General features: G+C 42.2%; 3 protein-coding genes across 3 annotated transcripts in view; 2 read left to right on the top strand and 1 right to left on the bottom strand.

The window, feature by feature from the left end:
* rxfp1 (relaxin family peptide receptor 1) overlaps positions 1–1,867 on the top strand; it is a 131,055-nt gene extending 129,188 nt beyond the window's left edge. The window contains exon 19 of the mRNA XM_042062063.1: positions 1,838–1,867. The gene's annotated coding sequence lies outside the window, so the exon portion shown is untranslated. The remainder of the gene's footprint in view (positions 1–1,837) is intronic.
* On the top strand, positions 872–6,814 carry ctso (cathepsin O). The gene is made up of 10 exons (XM_042061239.1): positions 872–880; positions 1,661–1,687; positions 1,838–1,993; positions 2,257–2,368; positions 2,586–2,731; positions 3,018–3,185; positions 4,277–4,398; positions 4,903–5,066; positions 5,339–5,431; positions 6,363–6,814. The coding sequence occupies exons 1-10, from the start codon at positions 872–874 to the stop codon at positions 6,395–6,397; spliced, it is 1,032 nt and encodes a 343-aa protein (XP_041917173.1). The 3' UTR covers positions 6,398–6,814.
* Positions 6,748–15,926, bottom strand: tdo2a (tryptophan 2,3-dioxygenase a). Its single transcript, XM_042062023.1, has 12 exons — positions 15,599–15,926; positions 15,327–15,435; positions 14,958–15,048; positions 13,375–13,445; positions 12,920–13,047; positions 11,082–11,268; positions 9,843–9,950; positions 9,207–9,318; positions 8,727–8,784; positions 8,488–8,567; positions 8,232–8,322; positions 6,748–7,817 (listed from the first exon to the last, which is right to left on the bottom strand). Exons 1-12 carry the CDS (start codon positions 15,631–15,633, stop codon positions 7,655–7,657), a joined length of 1,233 nt encoding a protein of 410 aa, XP_041917957.1. The 5' UTR covers positions 15,634–15,926; the 3' UTR covers positions 6,748–7,654.
* Between the last annotated feature and the right edge of the window lie 1,495 nt (positions 15,927–17,421).

Below are 17,421 nucleotides of genomic sequence, written 5' to 3'. Positions count from 1 at the left end.
TTCTTTTTTGTTTTCTTTCTATTTAGAATTAAAAAAAAACATCTTACAATTTTTATTTTTTTTACATTTTTTTTTTTATTTTAAATTTTATAGCATGTCCCCTGTGGTGGACAAAAGGACCGTTTTAGTATGAAAAGGTAGCCATGAAAATAGACAAAAATGGCCAAATTATGCTTTTAGTGGTATTAAATTAAGGGTAAACTTAACCAAATATAAGGGAAAAGGTTATTTATCCTTCTAGACTACTTTATTTGCCTTTTTGGACAGTTGTATTTCTTTTTTCTGGATTGTTCATTTCATTTTCATGTTTTTCTTTCATCTGCGATAATTCATTTTTTAGTCTTACTCTTCCTCGCTATCTTCTTGAGGCACAGGTTCATAGTTCTCATTTCTGTTTCACTCACTCATCACCTGAGAGCTCCAAATCTGACCCCCCCCCCCCCCCCCCCCCCATTCATCCTATACAAATGATCTCCTAAATTTCCCAAAAAATCAAAATATTTTGGTCCTGGTGTCCATTATAATGAACATTCATAAAGCCACTATTATTTTAAAATGTAAATAACTTCAAAATTAATCATATGATTCCTGACATTTTCATTAACAAGACCATATATTGCCATCATAATGAATGCTTAATAAGAAGACACTATTTGACTATTTGACACTCTCCTCCTTCCATAAAATGTGCTTGTTTTGATGTCAACCATTTTTGAGAACAAGAAAGAGGAGGTTCCCAGCAACCCAGCCAATCACATGATATATCATTAGAAAGCCCAGGATGTCCTCTTTAAAAGACCACGGGAATTGATAGAATAGCTCAAAGGGGTATGCATCTAGAACTTATGTCCGCTACAGAGGACATAGGTCTATGGATTCGGTCTCAGGAGGATAACTAAACCACTAAAAATACAGCCTTGTAGCCTACACAAGAAATAGAGATGGCTTGTCATATGGGATACAAAATACTTTGCCGCAGATACCAGGCCTTTTCTATAAATTGTGCCAAAGCAAAAACATAATTTTCAAATTAGAACTGTGTTTGTATATTTTGCTTGATGAATGTAGCCTAATGTGTACACATTTCTACCGTAGGTTTGTATACAGTATGCTCATATATATCCTCATTCATTTAATGTACATTTTAAATAGTTAAATGTTTTGTTATGGTTACAATAATTTCATATTCATATACTTCATAAATTACACAGATGATACAATGTAGGCCTACCATCTATCCGTTTTGTTAGACTGAGCAAATTCCATTTTCGGATAGAGACTACTAAAGTAGAAATTGATTATGATTTAATAAATATTGTTTATAAGCCCATAGGCTATACCACAACCAAGAATGTAAACAGTCATTCCATCAGTTAAAATCGGTAGCATGTTTCATAATAACTGAAGTACCTTCCTACAAAATCATGTTGTGTCCTGGTATTATAATGTAAAGGTCAAACAAACATCATGCAAAACTTTTGCCAATGAGAAAAGTTTGTCAGTGGTAGGATGTCCTGCAGAAAAGTCGTTGTCTTCAGACTCCAATAAAGCTGTCTGGAATAATTTCTCAAAACTACTTTCAATACTTTTAACTACTTTCACTACTTGCAATATATGTATCTTCCACTACTGTAGGTGGCGGTAAAGCCTCCAACTATAGCCAAGACCTGCATCGGAATGTCGAATCGTGTGTAATGCCAGTATCAATATAATTACGTCTGCCTGCTTCTCGGTTGTAATACTCCATAATACGCCATTAAATTCACTTAAAGCAGTGTAAATTATGCGGAATTTCTGTTAAATGGAAATGTTCATTTTGTTTTTGTTTTTGTATCAGAGGGTCGATTTCACAGCAGGAAATGACCAACTCTCAGAATCTGAAGGAACTGAAACCAAACACAACTCGTCATTTTACTTGAATCTACTCAGCAAGAGATTCCAGCACACGTACGCCAGTCTGGAAGAGTATACACAAGTCAGACTAAATTTCGAAGTAAGCCGGATTTAAAATAATGATTTAGCCTTAACATTTGCATTTTATCTAACCAAACAATCTAATGTCTCGGCAGAGTTTAGGGGCTGCTACCATGCTTCATTCTTTTCCCGGATAACACATTTTAGAGAGAGCCTATATTTAGACATTTTGATGTGTCTATTAGTGCATGCTCATCGAAGTGTACAGTAGCCTATTTTTTCTTTTTTGGGGGGGTACTATGGCTAAATCTGGCTGACATCTCCATCCTCTCTCCCTTGCAGAACTCTCTCAAGAGGCACACCTTTTTGAACACAAAGCCTAGGGAAGCCAGCAACAGCTCGGCCAGATATGGTGTGAATCAGTTTTCGCATTTATCTCCGCAGCAGTTCAGAGGTAACAGGCATAGTGTCATGTGATGCAGCGTCCCTTGAACATTCCCCTCCACTTTATATATTAGGCTCCGGACATGGACACTTGTAAAAGTTTTCAAACTTTCAAACATTTTGAGTTTTACATCCTGGTTAAAGCCTCCTCCTCCTCCTCCTTGTGGTACTACTACTAATATTGTCTGCCTCTCATCTCTCTGTTCAACTCCCTTTCTCCTCTCAAGACCTGTACTTGCGAGCCAAGGCTGAGGTTGTCCCTCCCTTTAACATCAGCAGTCTGAATCACAGCAGCCATGTGGCCAGAGAGCTGCCTGCCCGCTTCGACTGGCGTGACGAGGGGAAAGTGGGGCCGGTGCAGAACCAGGGAACGGTAAGCCTCAGCTCTCCTTATCTACTGACCCTGTCTATTGACCCTGTCTGTGGTGGACTCCAGGCCACCTCATTTGTCATTTGTTTCTGTAGTAACACGTACACCTCCATGATATTACTGTAGTGCTGTTTAAAACATCCTGGTTGTGCGTATTCAGGTTCAGGCTTTTCTTAATATACTGCACTGCTGTGACAATCATGCTAAATCACATATGACATTAGCTGTACCCTGGAATGAGCATGTGTAATGTCCTGTGTGCCCCTGCCTCTGTGTTGATCAACTGCAGTGTGGGGGCTGTTGGGCCTTCAGCATCGTCGGGGCGACCGAGTCGGTCAGAGCCAAAGATGGCCATCCCCTTGAGGAGCTAAGTGTCCAACAGGTCATCGATTGCTCGTACAAGGACCAGGGCTGTGATGGGGGCTCCCCAGTCCGAGCCCTCGCCTGGCTGAAGGAGGTACCGGTCCAGTCAGCTTTTCCTATCATCTCCTTGTAGAACAGCAGTGCCACATACAATAAATTGTATATAAAAGTTCTTGATAAATTCAGAAATAATGCTTAATTTAGGACTATGCAATATACAAAAAGTTCTTTGCACACACTTTATAAACCACATTACATTATTTTGACATACATAACAACCATACCTGACACAGACATGCATGTTCACTAGGGAATAGCTTAATTAAATTCAGGCGTTTGTCTAGTCCATATTGGGGGTGGTTTTGTTATCAAACGTTATCAAACGTCGGGCGAATGGCGCAACAATGCGGTTCCTATGTCTCTTAATCAGTCATGGGTGTGTTTTGGGTGTAACATCATTTAAACCAATGAGAAAGACATTCCCTTTAACAGCAAGCAGCGCAACTTCAAACCGCGCACCGGTATTTTGATAACCAGCGGCGCATTTGAAGGAATCTGTTTGCATGCGAGACCGTATGGAACAGGTATTCCACTAAAGCATACTTTACTAAAACCTAGCAGAGTATAGCCTATACACGCATCTGCACTCATCTATCATTGGCAAAGTGAAACTAACTTCACCATGGTGTCATAGTCAACGACAAAACAGTTATTCACAGTTAATTACTTGACTAAATAGGTGACCATCGAAAATATAGCCTGAAAAAAGCAACACCCCAATAATGTTCGAATGACCTAAGGACCTAGGACATTTATCCTGCAGAGGAGTTGCTGCTTACATCTCGTGACAGTGCGTCTTCAGCTGTGCTTCATATGTGCTTTTTGCTATAGACCAGGTTTTCTTGGTCAGTGGCGTAATGCTTTTTAGATAGTGTAAGATAGAGATTTTTAGATAATGTGCCAGACCACACCTTAGGTTGTTTGCCACACCCCTGAGTGCATTGTTCAATAAAAGAGATGCACATGGTGCAAAACTCAAGTGTAAAATAGGAAACTTCTCATAATTAAAGAATTAAACCTCTCATACTGTCAGTACACTATAATGGACTGAGCATGTCTTGTGGTTATTAATGTAGAGTGTGTTTGTGTGTGTGTGTGTGTGTGTGTGTGTTTGTCTCTTCAAAGACCCAGGAGAAGCTGGTGAAGAAGCTTGACTACCCTTATAAAGGAGAGTCTGGATTGTGCCATTTCTTTGCCCAGTCCCACAGTGGTGTGGCAGTGAACGGTTTCAAGGCACAGGACCTCAGGTATGGTCCAGCAAGAGGGCACTGCTGCTATCAGAAAGAAATTGATGTGTCATGGTGTTCATGATTAATGTTTAGTTTATGAACTCTGTCTTCACCTCTCTCTCCTCTTCCCTGTGTGTGTGTGTAACTGAATGCACACACACATACACGCACAGAGAGAGAGAGAAAAATAGAGAGAGAGGGAGCGAGAGAGAGAGAGAGCTCTATGATGATGTTGAAACTCAAGGTCAGTCTGATTGGGGTGAGTGTGTACCGAGTTGTTCAGGACACAGAGGTGGGAGACACATAGGGCACTGCCCTCAGACCTGCCTATGTACAGACCAAAGGTTCTGTGCAGGTGTGTGTGTGTGTGGGCTGTTGGCGAAGTACCCATCTCTCTGGGCTTAAACCAAGCAATAACACAGGTCCATGGGTGGAAGGTGCTAGTCTGAAAGATTGTGTGTGTTTGTGTGTGTGTGTGTGTGTGTGTGTGTTTGTGTGTGTGTGTGTGTGTGTGTGTTTCAGTGATGAGGAAGATCTCATGAAGCAGTGGCTGGTGGACTACGGGCCTCTGGTGGTCACGGTAGATGCGATGAGCTGGCAAGACTATCTGGGCGGAGTCATCCAGCATCACTGCTCCAGCCGCAATGCCAACCATGCAGTACAGGTCACTGGATACGACACCACAGGTGTGTACACACACACACACACATGGACATACATAATACATGAGCTCTGATTGGAAATACAGGTACGTGTTCATCAACAGGTGTCATTAATCATCCCTACAAGACACAACTACTGAGAGTGCACACTTGCATAGGACCATTCAAACACACATCAACATCTGAAAGGTTGAAATACGAAATGCCAACTTGCTAGAGCCAAACGTCAATGCATTTACTGTATGCCTCTCATAGAAATACTGTGTAAAATGTGTTTTATGCTCTGTGTGTCCCAGGCGATGTGCCGTACTGGATTGTTCGTAACTCCTGGGGCACTTCCTGGGGCGTGGATGGTTATGTCCACATCAGGATCGGCGGCAACCTATGTGGTGAGTAAGGCTGTCGCGTCCTCTGACCCAAAGGTCAACTTGGGGTCACCTACATACCGCCAGCGACACATGTGTCTGTCTGTCTGTTTGTATGTCTGTGTGTGTGTGAGAAGTCAAGGCTGCCCAATCAATACCCCACTTTACAGTTCCACGTATCATTATTTCAACATGTTGACTTCCCTACTACAGTACACACACACACATACATGCACACAGAGAGTGGATAGATGCCTTCGGAGGCCGTGATATGACCACCCTTATGAGAATCAGAAGATGAATTTCATGTAGAATGTTATTTAGTGTTGAGCCAGTGTTTAGATTGAGCACTGATCATGGATCTCTAACAATGCCTCTTCATCCAACTGATGTGTATGTTGTTAGACACATGTTATTTATCTGCAGTGGTGTTTCCTCTTCATCCAACTGATGTGTATGTTGTTAGATACGTGTTGGGGCAGCCGTGGCCTACTGATTACAGTAGCGCTTCGGACTTGTAACAGGAACCCCGACCAGTAGGAATGGATGAAGTGCCCTTGAACAAGGCACCTAACCCCTCACTGCTCCCCGAGCGCTGCTGTAGCAGGCAGCTCACTGCGTTGGGATTAGTATGTGCTTTACAAAGTACAAAGTACAAAGATACAAAGTCTGCTTTATTGTCAATTTCAAAGAGATCGAAATTACGTTTCCCACTATCCCACGGTGGAGAAAAGACATATTTTACTCTTTTTACCTCACTGTGTGTTCACTGTGTGCTGAGTGTGTTTCGCTAATTCACGGATTATTTGGGATGAATGCAGAGACCAAATTTCCCTCACGGGATCAAAAGAGTATATATACTTATACTACAGTATATATATTTATCTGCAGTGGCATTTCCTTTCTGTCTGTGTGAATGACTCCTCTGTTCTCTGGTCTGTGTGTTGTTTCTCAGGTATCGCGGACACCGTGGTGGCTGTGTTTGTGTGAGGGGTTGTGTGTGTGAGATAGTGGTCCAAAGGGATAGTTAACCACCAAACTTGGCACTTCATCAAAGGGATCAAATGTCACTGTACTCCGCCTGGTATGAAGCACTTGAAGTTCATTTTTGGCATATTTAATGGGTTAAGGGGGAACAGCACCAGCACATGATGAAGGGAGGTCTACAGGATTATGTCTCTGTGTGGCAGTATGTCTTAATAAACCATCATCCTTGGTGAGGAAAGTGGGTAAAGATGATACAGTTTTCATAATTTCTTAGACAATGTCAAAAGTTACAGAATAGTTTTATAATACAGTTTTATTTTTGTACTTTAACAACATTTTGAGAAGTGAGACTGTTCGCTTTTATATTTTTTTTAATATCAAATCCCAGATAATATCAGAACAATAAAATGTCATATCCAACATTGCAGTCTGGACTTCTTCAATACATGTACTTCACAGAGGACCCAGAAGAGTCATGGTTTTAATAGTCACAACAGCAATATTTCTTACAAAAAGCACCTAATGATTATCATGACCGTGCAAATCAGAGCGCATGTCACTATTAATAATCACATTTCTATGAACAGACATTGATCAATCATTGGCATTAGAAACACTGCACATCTATCAACACTATGTACATGCTCTGATGAAGGCTTTGCGGAAGAAACGTTAAATGGCCGGAAAAAAACTGGTAAAATAGAGATTAGTATAGTTTTCTGAAGTATTTTGTGTGTTACCTCATAACCTTTGGGCATTTAGTTTGGACTATTATGTACATACATCACTTTGCTGTTTTAAATGGTCGGCCCTCACAGTGAGCAGCATCAACATAAATGTGAAGAGCATCATTATGGTAAAGGAAGGTCATAAATGCAAAGAGCATCATTATGGTAAAGGAAGGTCATAAATGCAAAGAGCATCATTATGGTAAAGGAAGGTCATATATGCGAAGAGCATCATTATGGTAAAGGAAGGTTGTTGACCTGCAGGCCTGCTTCTTGATCCACACACCATAGCTCAGCAAACACATCAAGATGGTTTACTCTTAACTCTGCACTCTGATTACTTTTCCACAGTCCATGGTGTGTCCCACTCCCCCGCCCCCCTCCCTTTACCTGTCGCTCTTTCTCTTTGACCTTGACCCATGATCATTTCTCCTGTCTGATTCATCCTTCTCTCTCCTCCCTCTTTCTCTTCTCTCTCTCTGGCTTCACTGCATTCTGTCCTCTCTTGCCCGAGACCTCTCTTCCGCTCTCTCTAGTCGGAGTCATCACTAACACTGCTGCAGTACGAGCTGTCACAGCAGGTGTCGGCGGTGAAGAGGAAGGGGTGCTCCGTGGGGTTGAGCTTGGGCACCCAGTGGCGCGGCACCAGGAAGGTGGCCAGGTTAAACAGGTCCACAAACACCTTGTAGCGGTCACTGATGAGAACAACACAACAACAAACACCTTGTAACGGTCACTGATGAGAACAACACAACAACAAAGCTCTTTTAAATCCAAATGAGCCATATCATGCCAGGGTCTGGCTCTCATTTTATTAGTAATATGTTCTGTCATGATCACAGGATCAAGTTGTTTCAGTCACACACACACTTAATATCTTTTTTTGTGGAACTATCACCACATAAAATATGTTCTGTGAAGCATGATGTATTATTGGATCCTGCAGCTCTGTGCGGGATATGGTTATATATAATACCTCCATGGTACGGGATATGGCTAGCCAATTGGGATGAAAACTATTGTTTGTGTTTTATTCATGCCTAGCATAAGCAATGGCTATATGATGGGTGATGTATGCAGGATGGACATTTTGACAAGGTAGAGCTCACCTAACGGTGGAACGCAGGTAGTGGTATCCTGAAGAGCCACCGGTTCCGGCCTTGCTGCCAATCATCCGATGGACCATGCACACATGGTTGTCTAGGGGATGGGAGGATTCACAGTCTCTCAGTTTGTTTGTGATGCATAGTTACATGAACAGCATAAGGAACTGAGTAAAAATGGAACCATTTTAGACTGTATAGATAGGTTCTCTCACTACAATGCCAAATTAATGTTCTTGTCAAACTCAGGTAAGACACCTACATCTCCATTTGGTCATGAGGGTGTCGATGTCCATTAGTGATGTCAGCAGCTGGAAGGGTACCTGGAAGCGAGGCTCCTCTCTGACAGGACACACAACAGGTGAGTGGTGAGCAGGTGAACACTGAACAGGTGAATTGAAGCGACACATTATACGCGAGACGATGGGGATCAGACGAGAGGACGGCTGATGAGAACTGTGGGAGGTGAGTGGACAGGTGGAAAGTGGAGAAACATCTCACCTGTAGAAGTAGATCATGAGAGCTCCCTGCAAAGCTTTATATGACAGCCGTCTCTCACCTGAAGAGTGCACAAACACAGAAGACTGTTGAAAGTATTGCTATTGGCTCTAGATGTTTTATTTGGATAACAGAGAAGACTGTCGAAAGCATTGTTATTGGCTCTAGATTTCATATTTGGATAGTGGAGAAGACTGTTGAAAGCATTGATGTTGGCTCTAGATTTCTTATTTGGATGGTCAGGGGTGGAATGTGTGTATGGTGCCAGGGTTACTAGTGTTTAGCACATTTAAACAAACAACACATTAAAAACAACAACAGAGATTTAATTTGATTTAAAGTGAATTAGATTGATTGTATATGTCAACAAGACATTGAGGGATGTTCAACTCTTACTGTGTAAATAGCTAAACTGTCACAGGCCTGGTGCATATATTTGCATGTCCTTGAAACTGTGTTTGTGTGTGTGATCATCATCCTCACCTTTACTCATGAGGTGGTCATGTCGTTTCTCATCAAACAGGGACTCTAGCACTTCTCTCTGCTTGGTGAACTCGGCCATCTGTTCATCCTTGTCCTCCGACTCTGGCTTCGTCTGTCCAACAACACAACACTTGAGCTGGCTGCATGGTAACCTGCCCACTCTCAGGGCAAGATTACATAATATGGCACTGATTCCATAGTCCTTAAGTCTGATTACACAGTCTGATTAAATACATGATTGTAACTCACATAATTAATTAACGAATGAACATACAATATAATTGCATGAATTAATTAATTAATTAATTAATGGATATGCCAAATGCTACTGCAGATCACTGTTGTCAGCATCAGTATGGATTTGAGTCCATGGTCGCCACAGATGTCTGTGCAGAGCTGGGGGGTATTCCAAGTACGAGGTTTAGTGACAAACCTGGGTTAGTTAACACAGAGTAGGTGGTAAACCTCCTAATAGAAGAGCTGTATGACTGCATTCTCCTAACAAAACAGTACCATAGGGCTCTTGTTGTAGGAGGTTTACCACTTACTCTGAGTTGTTACCCAGGTTTATCACTAAACCACGTACTTGGAATACCCCCCTGGTATATGAGTCAGGAGATGATAACGATGACAAACCTCTAGTTTCTCTCTCTCCCTCTTCAGTCCCACAGCAATGTTGGCCTCCAGTTTTCCCCAGAAGTTGAATCCGTTCTCCTCCAAGCCGGGGGTGCGTTCCAACCATTTCTGCAGCACACAAACAACAGGTAATAAGTTAATAGACCATAATAATAATAATAATAATAATAATAATAATAATAATAATAATAATAATAATAATAATAATATGATAATGATAATAATAATATGATAATAATGATATACATACACCATAATAAAACACATCATGTTTGTCTATCAGTATATCCATATTATCACTGCAGCAGGAGGAAGCAATATTAACACAGGACACTCTATGGCTTGTTGGTGTGGAAAATGTATGTTGTCATGGTAAATTTAAGCTCACTAGCATATGTAGGGTCAGGTGTTCTAGAAACTGCAGGTGTCTTGTGTCATGTGTTTGTTCTCTGTTTACAGTGTCATGCCATTGTATAAATGACACCCAAGTGCACAAAACTCGCCCTGAAGCCTCCCAGGTGATGTGTGTGTTGGTGATGTCCAGGTGATGTGTGTGTGTTGGTGATGCCTACGTGATGTGTGTGGTGTCCAGGTGATGTGTGTGTTGGTGATGTCCAGGTGATGTGTGTGGTGCCCAGGTGATGTGTGTGTGTTGGTGATGCCCAGGTGATGTGTGTGTGTTGGTGGTGTCCAGGTGATGTGAGTGTTGGTGGTGTCCAGGTGATGTGTGTGGTGTCCAGGTGCTGTGTGTGGTGTCCAGGTGATGTGTGTGTGTGTGTTGGTGGTGTCCAGGTGATGTGTGTGGTGTCCAGGTGATGTGTGTGTGTGTTGGTGGTGTCCAGGTGATGTGTGTGGTGTCCAGGTGATGTGTGTGGTGTCCAGGTGCTGTGTGTGTGTTGGTGGTGTCCAGGTGATGTGTGTGGTGTCCAGGTGATGTGTGTGGTGTCCAGGTGCTGTGTTCGTGTTGGTGGTGTCCAGGTGATGTGTGTGGTGTCCAGGTGATGTGTGTGGTGTCCAGGTGCTGTGTGTGTGTTGGTGGTGTCCAGGTGCTGTGTGTGGTGTCCAGGTGATGCCCAGGTGATGTGTGTGTTGGTGGTGTCCAGGTGCTGTGTGTGGTGTCCAGGTGATGTGTGTGTGTTGGTGGTGTCCAGGTGCTGTGTGTGGTGTCCAGGTGCTGTGTGTGGTGCCCAGGTGCTGTGTGTGGTGCCCAGGTGCTGTGTGTGGTGTCCAGGTGCACACCTCCACCAGCTGCAGCAGTGTGGGCTCCTCCTCAGAGCTGAGCAGCAGCTTGCTGTCCTCCCCACGGAAGTTGTCCCTGTAGTGGCGGCGGTTGTAGGGAACCCGCTGGTTATCTGGAACGCCGATCTTGTTCTCCAGGAGACGGAACTGCAAGCTCTGAAAGCCAGAGGCTGGGGACAGGTACTCCCTGGTTTAGAACACACACACACACACACACACACACCCATACATAGAAACAATCCAACATAAGTACCAATATGTCACAAAAGCATGCACCTAAATATATGTTTGCATATTCAAATTTTAGTATGTGTCAAAAACTAGATGTACCGCAGAGCGGTACAAAATATGTCCGCCGCCCAGTCCAGCATATTTTTCCCACAAAAATAAATCACGCTGAAAGGCATATATGATTCTAACTGTCTCACTAAATTGCATTATCCACACTCAATTCTCACTCAATTCTCTGGTATCTGCTAGACAACAAGTACCAAAACATGATTAGTTCATAGATTTCACATGTAAAATTCATTTTATACAACGCCACCCCCATCTTGCCTGTTAATAATTCTGAGAAATTCTTGAATTGTGTGCATGTGTGCGTGTACATGTTTATGTTTATGTGTGTGGGTGTGTGTGTGTGTGTGTGTGTGCTTGTGTGTGTGGCTGCGTATGTGCCTGTGTTTGTGCATGTGCATGCATGCGTACATATGTCTACTGTGTGAGTATGTGTCATACGTATGATTACTGTGAATGTATGTGTGTGCGTGTGTATCTGTTTATGCACATGTGTGCATATGGAATGGGTTAGCATGACCCCTGGAGGCAAACATACGGAAAAAATTGGTCATCCTAGGCCCTACGGTTCTCAAGATATTCACAGAAAACTCTGTTGGTGTATGGTCACTAAATGTACACATAAATTATTTTATTGTAAGGCCCCCCATGAACAAAAGTTCACGAAACTTGGCATGCATTCGGAGGGTGTCATAATGATCCTACACTTTCAATTTCGTGTAGTTTTGATCATGTCAGCCAGAGATATTGTGATGAAAATACCTAATTTTTTGCTTTTTAATTTTTAACTAGGTGGCGCTATACATAAAATAAGTGGTAATGGGATGGGTTGACATGGCCCCTTTAGACCAACATACAAAAAAAAGGTGGTCCTCCTAGGCCCTACGGTTCTCGAGATATTCACAGAAAACTGTCTCCGGCCACCTACAGGCCTGTTGGTGTATAGTAACATAAATTAATTTATTGTGTGGCCCCCCATGAACGGAATTCCACGAAACTTGGCGTGCATTCAGAGGGTGTCATAATGATCCTACACTTCCAATTTCGTGCAGTTTTGACTATGTTAGGTCACAGATACCTGCGATTACAACACCTCATTTTTACTTTTTTGTGTTTAACTAGGTGGTGCTATACATGAAATGAGTAGTTATGGAATGGGTTGACATAGCCCCTTGAGATCAACATACAAAAAAAAAAATGGTCCTCTTAAACCCTACGGTTCTCAAGATATTCACAGAAAAATGTGTCTGCCCTACCCTGCTTTCGGGGGATCCAGTCCAGCGGGGGGGGCTACAGATCAAAACGAAAAACTATGGTTCTATGCTATCCATGTGGGGTTACATGCCCACCAAGTTTCGTGTACCCCGGTCTTTCAGTGTCCCGGGAATCCTTGACGGAAATTTGGCCATGTGAAAAAGAAAAAAAAAATCTGACTAAACCTATATGACCGCCGCTTCGCTGCGCGGCGGTCATAATAACAACACAGTCACAAAAGGTTTCATAATTTACATGAAAAAAATTAAATATTATCATCTGCTGACCTGAAGTCAAAGAAGTCCAAAGCAGTCATAGTCTCCAGAACAGCAAATTGGTCGACCAGGAGTCTGAAGATCATGACAATCCTGTGGGTGCGTGTGGTCACTTTCAGCATGTTGCGCTCATCTCGCACCTGGGGTCAAGACATGCGTTAGGACACCCACAAAAACATCCCATTTCTTAACTCAGAGGAATGACTGTTAAGAGTCCACTGTTATCCACTATATACGTAAAACAGCATTGGTAAAGAAATGTTGAGTATTATTTATTTTATATTGTGTATTGAGTATATTCTATTTATTTTGAAAAAGAAATCATGCTTCTTGCTGTTTAGGCTCTAGTGATAGTTAAGGCCATTTGTATATGAATATTGGTCCAAAGTAGCTATCCCAATGCACACACACACACACACACACACACACACACACACACACACACACACACACCTAAAGAGACTTACATGGCCACTAATGAAGATATCCCTCACTGAGTCCAGCTCCCATAAGATCTGCTTAAACCACAGCTCATATGCTGCACACAGGACGGAGAAAATACGCAGTTACCAATGACCCCTTAAAGCGATGGTTCGGAGTAATTTCACTCTAGGGTCCTTTTCACCATGACCCCGAGCCAAACACCCTCCCAGAACCTGTTTTCCCTTGGTTGAACCCTGGTCGAGAAGCGCTGTCAGAAACTAATGACTTTCTGCAGGCGTAATAGAACCAACTTAGTATCTCGTAAATTACCCCACTAATAATGCCCTGAATGGTATGAAACTTCTACAGTCGTACAACTATGTTCTTTACTCATAAAACGAGGCATTGAAAAGTTTGTACAGTAAGTACACCAGGAGTTTATTTAAATAACATTTGCCTGATGGATGCTACTATCTGCTACTACCTACCGCTGCGTCGACGTTACTTCCGTGATTTGGGAAAAGCCCGTAAAAGTCCTGGCAGAACGTGATTACATTACAGGTGTTTTGGTATATCCAGTTTTTTATATTTTTTTCTGAAGTGTTTACAACTTAGTGTTAACTAATAATTGTTGCAAACTGGTACTACAAACAAAATATTAGTGCATTCCTGAATCTAGATCCTTATACATGCTTCCTGCCAGGACTTTTTTTGGTATATCCAGTTTTTAATATTTTTTTCCCGAAGTGTTTACAACTTAGTGTTAACTAATAATTGTTGCAAACTGGTACTATGAACAAAATATTAGTGCCTTCCTGAATCTACATCCTTATGCATGCTTCCTGCCAGGACTTTTACGGGCTTTTCCCAAATCATGGAAGTAACATCGATGCAGCGGTAGGTAGTAGCAGATAGTAGCATCCATCAGGCAAGTGTTATTTAAATAAACTCCTGGTGTACTTACAAACTTTTCAATGCCTCTTTTTATGAGTAAAGAACATAGTTGTACGACTGTAGAAGTTTCATACCATTCAGAGCATTATTAGTGGGGTAATTTACGAGATACTAAGTTGGTTCCATTACGCCTGCTGAAAGTCATTCGTTTTGGACAGCGCTACTCGACCAGGGTTCAACCAAGGGAAAACAGGTTCTGGGAGGGTGTTTGGCTCGGGGTCATGGTGCAAAGGACCCTAGGGTGAAATTACTCCGAACCATCGCTTTAAACATGATGGCCCTTAAACATAATGACCCCTTAAACATAATGACCCCTTAAACATGATGACCCTTAAACATGATGACCCTTAAATATGATGACCCTTAAATATAATGATGCCTAAACATGATAACCAATGGTATTAAATGGTTCCTGTTGAGTGTTGATGAGTACACATATTGTGAATGTGGATAATAGGTGTAATTGAATGTTAAAAGTTAAATTCTATTTCTGAAATTTCAGAGGTGGATAAATTGTGTTTACTTGCTTATAGCCTCCACTACATCCCTGATTACAAATAAGATGGAGAACCTGCATGGACACATGGCAAGATGGAGAGCTGCACGCATCGGCCCAGACAGGATATGGACACTGATGGAGAACTGCATGCATTGGTCCAGACAGGATATTTACCTTGGTGCGTAACGATGAACAAATGTTCATCGTGAATCTTGTTTCCTTTCAGCTCACTCTGGAGAGTTTGGGCAGTGACGATCTTATCCAGCTGGACACAGAACAGTGGCACACCATTAGTTCTATATTAGGTGAGTTTGTTTAGTTAAAGCCATTGAAAACAGAAATCCCTCTCATACTGTCAGTACACTATAATGGACTGAGCATGTCTTGTGGTTATTAATGTAGATTGTGTGTGTGTGTGTGTGTGTGTGTGTGTGTGTGTGTGTGTGTGTGTGTGTGTGCGTGTGTGCGAGAGAGAAAGAGAGTGTGTGTGTGTGTGCGAGAGAGAGAGAGTCTGTGTGTGTGTGTGGGGGGGGGGGGATGTACCTGCAGGTAGTCTCCGTAGATGATCCCTCCTTTGCTGGCCTTGTTGGTCCCATCCTGAGAGTCATCCCTCTCGCCCTCGTCCTTCTGCTGCTGTCGGCTCTGAAACAGACTGAAGGCACAGCCGGTACACACACACACACACACATGCAAACATGCACACACATACACACACAAACAGACACGCACACACACACACACACAGCTTTGTGTCAGTGAGTGTGTAAGTGTCTGTGTCATTAAAAACAGGTAGGAGTAGTCTTCACAGTACTCACACGTCTCTCTTCTGGAAGTATGGACATCCACTCATGGTTCTGCCAGACGGTACACACAATGGCACACACTGCTCTCTCTCTCTCTCTTTCTCTTTGTATTCCCCCTCTCTTGCACTTACTCTCACTCTTAATCACTCTTTCTCTCTCACTCTCCGTTTCCTTCTGCCTCTCTTTCTCTCTCTCTTTCTCTCACTCTATCCCCCTCTCTCTCAGTCTCTCAGTGTCTATCTGCTACTCTCTGTATCCCTTTCACACAGATGAACTCTCGCCCCTTATCCTTGAGTGCTCAGACGTGTGGGAGAACGGCAGCCTCTGTGTGCACAGATCTTTATAGGCTTCCCCTTGTCTGACCACCAGCCAATCATATCTTGTCATCACTGTCCACATCCCTATTGGCCACCGCTCTGCCTCTGTGATGCGTATAAACACAGAATTTGTACCTGTCCACCTGCGACGGCCGGATCATCTGAAGCCATGCCAAGAGAGTTAGCTTTGCCAATGAATCAGACCATAAGACCTACAGTATATTCACATTTCAAAAACATTTTAAAGCAGGGTTTCAACACTGTGGCTTGAGTCATGTACAGTAAATATGAGATTCATTAGATTTTGTGGTACCATGTACCATGCACTTATCAAAATGTATACAACTTTGACTTAGTATTTGTATAAACGTGACTTGATACTCTGAAGAACCTTTGCCTCATTACAGTTTTTTTTCAATCGCTAACAAGCGCGTTTACCCATACTCCAGATACTTTTTCTAAACTCTTAACACAGACTCACACCTACAAAACGCAACTGGCCAAATGGATAATTTTCTTCTCAAAAACACATTTTGTTAAATATACTACTAACACATCTTTCTCTGCACACACTAACTTTACCAAAACACTGGAAATCTGACTCAAAATGAAATTATTCTGTCAAAGAATAAGACTTGTTTTCCTTTCACAAGGTACATGCAGTCAATCAAAGTACACCACAGGTTCCAAAATACTGGCTATTGTTGACATTACAAAAACTGCATAGACTTTTGTGTTTACGTTTTACAGGTATTTGCATGCAATTGTTACACTAAGTTTCTTGGTTGGGAACTGTATGTCCACATGTTATGTTCACATTCAAAAGCATTCCAGTAAAAAGCAAATCATTGTTTTTCCTTTACTGGTTGCTACAGGAGGTACAATAGAAATACTGTTTACAGTATGAAAGAACATTGATTACATGGTTAATGATAGTGTCACAAATTTCACCACTGACAACAGTTCCTGCAGCCAAATGGAATGCCACCACCACGCATTCTTACACCTCTACCTTGCCCTCTTCTTGGGCCTGCTCTTCTCCCTGGCCCTGCTCCTGCACCTCTCACTGCACCTCTCACTGGGCCTGCTCTTCTCCCTGGGCCCCTTGCTCTTCCTCTTCCTCGTCCAGACATTACAGTGTTTGTCTTTTTCTGTTTCTGTTTTTACTCCTCAAAGTCCTCCTTTTACCGTGTCAGTGTAATAGAACAAAATAACCCCTGCCACTGAGTCTAAGCCAGACTGGAATCAGCTGTGGTTGGCCCAATTTACCAAACATAAATCAGTTGTGTGTTAATTATTGAATTGTTTTTTATTATCAGCTGAGATATATTGTTTTTGAACTGATATCATTGCAGAAGCAGAGGTTTTTATACTGTATCTAAGGTTTGGCATAATGTTTTTACTATTGTGGGATGTTGTGTGTTAACATTCGTAAATACTGCAACAACAATCCATAATTTTGTTGGGAGGTATAGCTTGTCTGTTAAGAAAATGTAAGCGTTGTGGAAATGTGTTCAC

The sequence above is a fragment of the Alosa sapidissima genome, chromosome 14 (assembly GCF_018492685.1).
Source record: "Alosa sapidissima isolate fAloSap1 chromosome 14, fAloSap1.pri, whole genome shotgun sequence".
In the NCBI taxonomy this organism is placed as follows: Eukaryota; Metazoa; Chordata; class Actinopteri; order Clupeiformes; family Clupeidae; genus Alosa; species Alosa sapidissima.
The sequence above is the reverse complement of the archived record's forward strand: the minus strand, read 5'-3'. Positions and strand labels throughout refer to the sequence as shown.

Excerpts from the sequence above, each read along its gene's own strand:
- ctso (XM_042061239.1), top strand. Across the intron at positions 1,688-1,837 it reads CTGCATCGGAATGTCGAATC|AGGGTCGATTTCACAGCAGG; the intron begins GTGTGTAATGCC and ends TTTTTGTATCAG. Across the intron at positions 1,994-2,256 it reads AAGTCAGACTAAATTTCGAA|AACTCTCTCAAGAGGCACAC; the intron begins GTAAGCCGGATT and ends TCTCCCTTGCAG.
- tdo2a (XM_042062023.1), bottom strand. The coding sequence starts at position 15,633 with ATGAGTGGATGTCCATACTTCCAGAAGAGAGACGT. Across the intron at positions 15,436-15,598 it reads TACTTCCAGAAGAGAGACGT|TCTGTTTCAGAGCCGACAGC; the intron begins GTGAGTACTGTG and ends CTGTGCCTTCAG. Across the intron at positions 13,446-14,957 it reads GTTCATCGTTACGCACCAAG|CATATGAGCTGTGGTTTAAG; the intron begins GTAAATATCCTG and ends TCCTGTGTGCAG.